We start from the raw sequence: 5,032 nt of genomic DNA on the forward strand, positions 1-5,032 counted from the left end.
GGAGCCGCACCGCTTCTCCCCCGCTCCCTGTCCTGTGCTTCCAGCTCTGACAGCAGAGCGAGCATCACAGAGCATCACACATCTGCCTCGTGTCGGACGCAGAGCCGCGGCCAGGCCTCTCATTGGCTGCCGCGAAGGATGGCCCCGCCCCGCCTGCCCACTCAGGATATAAATAGGAGCAGCCTGCGCCACTGGCAGACAGCTCCGAGTGTCCATCGGTGTCCGTCCGCGGGCTTTGGACGGTCTGTCATTCTGCAGACCGCGGTCCTAGAAGAATCCCGGCTTGCAGCCAGCAGAGCTCAGAGAACAGTAACTTGTTGCTCCAGCCTCCTACGGAGACACCATCCTTCCTGGACCACGCTCGGCGCCATGTGCAAGGACAGTCTGACCACGCTGCCCTCCATCTACATCGAGAGGTAAGTGGGAGTCGAGGCGCTGTGGGAGGGAAGCTGCAGCTCTGCAGAGTGACCGCGCAGGGGTGCAGTGAGAAATGCGTACATTTCTGGGCGGCAGAAAGAGGCTATGCTGTTCGTTTACTTGACGTGAAACCAGTGGCGTAGTATTTAATGCATGAGGGGCGCACCTGGGCAAATCATGAGGTGATGCTGAACGACAGGTGGGTATCCCCCATCTCCCAGATAAAACTATGGATAATGAGGGGCCTCACACTGGGCTCTGAACATCAACAATAATATGCTGATTCTGTATATAAATCCTCTGGGAGAAATGTAATCGAGATAAAAGCAGGGATCAACAGTGCCATCTCGGCAATCATCTTTTCAAGGTTGCTACAGAGTATAATTAAATAGAGTGCCAGGGACAACTTTCGTGGAGAGCGTTCAAAAGAAGCAAAAACAAGCAAGAGCAAAATAAAATATGTAATTGTAAAAAACTAACTGGGTAGGGAAGACTGCCACTGTATCTATTTTCAAAATTACTTGTATATTTTATTAACTTGCACCCTTGAAGGGAGGCATGTCATTGAAATTCACTGTCGAGCTACTTAGCCGGACTTCAAAACTAACAAATGTCTCTTCTCTCCTCTTCCAGGGTTAAAGAACTCGGGGCCCGCCTGGGAGTCCTGCTTCAGAAACCAGATTTTGAACCTAGAAAAAGCAGCCAAAGCAAGCCAGGAAACAAGCACAGGTATATTTAGAGGCCCCATGTGCCACCGACCCTTCACAAAGGCTGTTGTCCTTCCTGTGTTAACAGTATTTCCCTTTCTGGTCCTTGCCTGTCCTAAAGCTCTTCATGTTCCTTCTCCAGAATCTGCCTGGAAGATGTGATAAGATGGAGGGACTCTTTCGACAATCTGCTGAGTAGTAAAGGTGAGTACCAGTCACTCTGAGGAACGGAGAAGCAGGTTGTTGCTAGGCAGGATGAATATGTGATGGTGGATCAGTGGGGACATTATGGCAACAAACCACAGCAGAGTGGGCGATGCTGAAGGTTGATAGATGGATCATGGCTGACTCTCAGTGGAAGCTGCATGTAAATGGGTAGATGGAACACAGCTGGGTAGGTTAGGAGAAGGTGCAGCGATAGACGGGTGGATAATGCCTTGGTGGAAGAGGAGGGGAATGTAACATATTATCCATATGTAAGCACCATAGCAAATAGGTGGTGATAAAGTTATTGTAAGTACAAATACATACTGTACATTGGAAGTCTGTTGCTTGAAGGAGTTGCTATATGTGGCAGGTGGATGGAGCATTTCTTGTTAGGACATTTGTAACATGATTAATCAAAGAGTGGTTTTGTGACAGACAAGGGAAATGTGTGGCTTCTCGTGGGCTAAGGCTGGAATGGTCATGCATGCAGATGGACAATGGTTGAGTGTGGCTGTTAGTGGATGGACCAAGTCTGAACACAGTACATATGAATAAATATAGATAGAAGGGATGATCTGTCATACTATCTGGGGAAACCAAATAATAAAACAAGGGGCCACGGGTTAAACCATATGATGACTATTAACCCATTTGAGATAAGCTGTATTTCAAATGAGACCTCATGTGATAAACCACAGGATAAAATATGGAACCAAGAACAATTGTTAGGATGATGTACACAAGTGTTAGGATAAGGTATTGGATGATGTTAAACTTGGTCAAAGCTACTACCCTTTGTAGATCAGTGCTCTTCCTTCGTAACCTTTTCCTTTCTTATTTTCTCCATGCAGACGGCCTGGCTGCATTCTGGTCGTTCTTGAAGACTGAGTTCAGTGATGAAAACCTTGAGTTCTGGCTGGCCTGCGAGAAATACAAGAAGATCCGCTCCACTGCCAAACTGTCCTCCAAAGCCCACAAGATCTACAAGCAGTTTATCCAGAACGAAGCCTCCAGAGAGGTGAGTTGGAGCCAGATTCGTCAGATTCTTCCACTAATTATAGGGGGTTCCTTTGTTCAAGAACAATTGTTTGACTTTCGAAACAATAGGGCAGGAAGGCATTACTGATCTTCTATTACTATCTTAACAAATATTGAGGGGGTAAGTCTGTGTGTCCGAGACAGAAAGAAGACTTGGGTTATGATGAGAAGGGGTCAGAAACGGGATCTCTTTAATGCAAGTCTAGGGGGGAACTGAGCCAGAACAATTATGGCCAATTAATTTTTTTTACTAACGTGCTGTCTCCCATCCTTCCAGGTGAATATCGACCACCAGACGAAGGAACTCACTCAACTCCAGTTGGCACATGCAACCCACAACTGCTTTGACGTGGCACAGGAGAAGACTTGGGTCCTCATGGAGAAGGACAGCTACCCCAGGTTCCTGAGATCCACCTTCTACCAAGACCTTCTGAATATTGCCTCTCACCATGGGGTCGCCCAGCCCTTGCATGCATGAACTTTGTTCTGGTTGTAGGAATGTGACTTTTGGCAACTTACTGGGGCGCAACGTATCTGGCCCCTTAGAATCAGACACCTGAGTGAGGATCTGGAATAGAACGTTCCCAGAAACAGTCTCTTCAAGGACTTGTCATGTGGACGTTGGTGCGGAAAGCTTCCTCTGGAAAGTATTCTCAGGATAAACTGGACATTGCAGTATTTATGGGGAGTTGGCTATGCTTATAATGCCTGCTTGTGCACCATTAGGCAGATTTCCCAGGAGGGTATACAGCTGTAATATGTTTTACTCAGCTCTGCCGTTACTGCAAGGGTATTTATGGTCGGGGTGTAAGATGGCACACAGTATTGCATGAGCAAATTCTGTGTGTACATGTAGGTAGCTGTGAAAATATGAGATAAAGTGTCAATGGTGGTAATTTACCTTTGTGATCGAATCCACAAGAGCAGGTTTTCAAGACACGTGTACACGCACACATACCTGCAGGCTTGGGTACTACACTGGGTGTGTAACTGTTGACAATAATGAACTCAACGAAGTAAGTCTAATAATGTGAGTTCAATGGTGAGTGTCTAGTGTATTTTTGCACTGTGTTGCTCTGATAGCCTTGCACTGACCCTTGTTGCGGAGTAAGGACCAACACCTCCCTAGACTCTGCTACAATGCGACTAGTGTCTGTTCACAAGGCCCTTCCTCTGTTTCACCCATGGATACTGTCAGTATCCCGTAGACGATGCAAGAAGACTGGACTGACTGGTTTTGCAGAAGATGCTGCTATTATTGAGATGTACAGATTGTGTATTTAATAGAAGACGGTGCCAGGAGCATTGTGAGATACGATGTGCTGGTTGATGCAAAATACCCAAGCTGGTTTTGGGGGTGATAGGAAGCCAGCTTCATAGAGACAAATGTGAAAGATTTAGGACCCAGTCAAAATCTGGTAGAGGATTTTGAGGACACCCTGATGTTGGAGGTATGTGGCCTGATTTGCGTCATGTACTTAGACCAGAAAGCACATGTGTGGACGGTGCATCACTGCAATGAGAACAACATTCCTTCTTGGCCTCTGTTCTCTTCTCAGTGACACTTTTTGGGAAATTCAGAGTCAGTGGGCATGCCACATCTGTAGTGTTTTCCACCATTCATTAATTGCGCTCAGGATCGGGGAGACTTGGGCTTGCTGATACTGGGTCTTTATCTGGGGACTCTGCTGACTGTCCAATCCAGGTGGTTTTTTTTGGTCCCAGTCCTCCTTTTCTGGGCTTCCATAACCTCCATGTTAAATATTTATTTAATTGCACTCAGGATCAGGGAGACTTGGACTTGCTGATACTGAGTCTTTCTCTGGGGACTCTGCTGACTGTCCAATCCAGGTGTGTTTTCTGGTCATAGTCCTCCTTTTCTGGGCCTCCATAACCTCCATGTTAAATATTTATTTTATTCTACCATAAATGTGCAAGGCGGCTGGAATTCAGTTTCTTTATTGAGCTCCCCCACCAACCTGAAAGGTTCTGGACTCTAATATTGAACAGGACAGCCGCACCCCCACTTCCCTCATTCACCGAACGCCTTATTTTGCAACTAATATAGTTAATTCATCGCAGGCATGCAATGAACGAAAACATTCAACAGATAACTGGGGCTCACGCTGGGCCTTACCTATGACCCTTCCCTCACCAAGACTGTGGCGAGTGCTGCGCAGGATGGGCTTCTGAGTGCCCTGGAGAAAAAAGCAATTGCATCAAGGCATCACCTGCACTCTCAGCCATGAGGGGATTGTTTTTTTCACCTAGATGCAGTCCCAGTTGAGGGACTTTGACTATGTTCTGAGGATCTTTATTTATGTATGCATTTGTTTATTTATATATTTATTAATTATATAATGACATGTCGTTTTCCTCGATGATATTACCAAATAAAACTATGAGTATTATTTTGACTTCATTGATTCTGTTACATTTTTATACTTTTTACATTTGTGTCACTTTTTTCATCGCACAAACTAAGGGTACCCCAAAAAGTTGTTGCTTCTCTGGAACAGTACAACCTCTCGCAATAATTACTGAAAAACAAGAATTCACACACCAAGAAGTTTTTTGTGCCAGCTCTCTTTCATGTGTGTCTATGACTGCCCAACCTAAACTCGTGATGCATGCACATATTGTTGAGACACATACCCTAAGAA

The 5,032-nt window shown here is 45.7% G+C and overlaps 1 protein-coding gene across 1 annotated transcript; it reads left to right on the forward strand.

Moving 5' to 3' along the window:
* The first annotated feature begins 215 nt into the window (after positions 1–215).
* Positions 216–4,774, forward strand: LOC144775769 (regulator of G-protein signaling 5-like). The gene is made up of 5 exons (XM_078659245.1): positions 216–416; positions 1,051–1,146; positions 1,267–1,328; positions 2,183–2,349; positions 2,647–4,774. The coding sequence occupies exons 1-5, from the start codon at positions 370–372 to the stop codon at positions 2,845–2,847; spliced, it is 573 nt and encodes a 190-aa protein (XP_078515371.1). The 5' UTR covers positions 216–369; the 3' UTR covers positions 2,848–4,774.
* The last annotated feature ends 258 nt before the right edge of the window (positions 4,775–5,032 follow it).

The sequence above is a fragment of the Lissotriton helveticus genome, chromosome 1_1 (assembly GCF_964261635.1).
Source record: "Lissotriton helveticus chromosome 1_1, aLisHel1.1, whole genome shotgun sequence".
NCBI classification, from domain to species: Eukaryota; Metazoa; Chordata; class Amphibia; order Caudata; family Salamandridae; genus Lissotriton; species Lissotriton helveticus.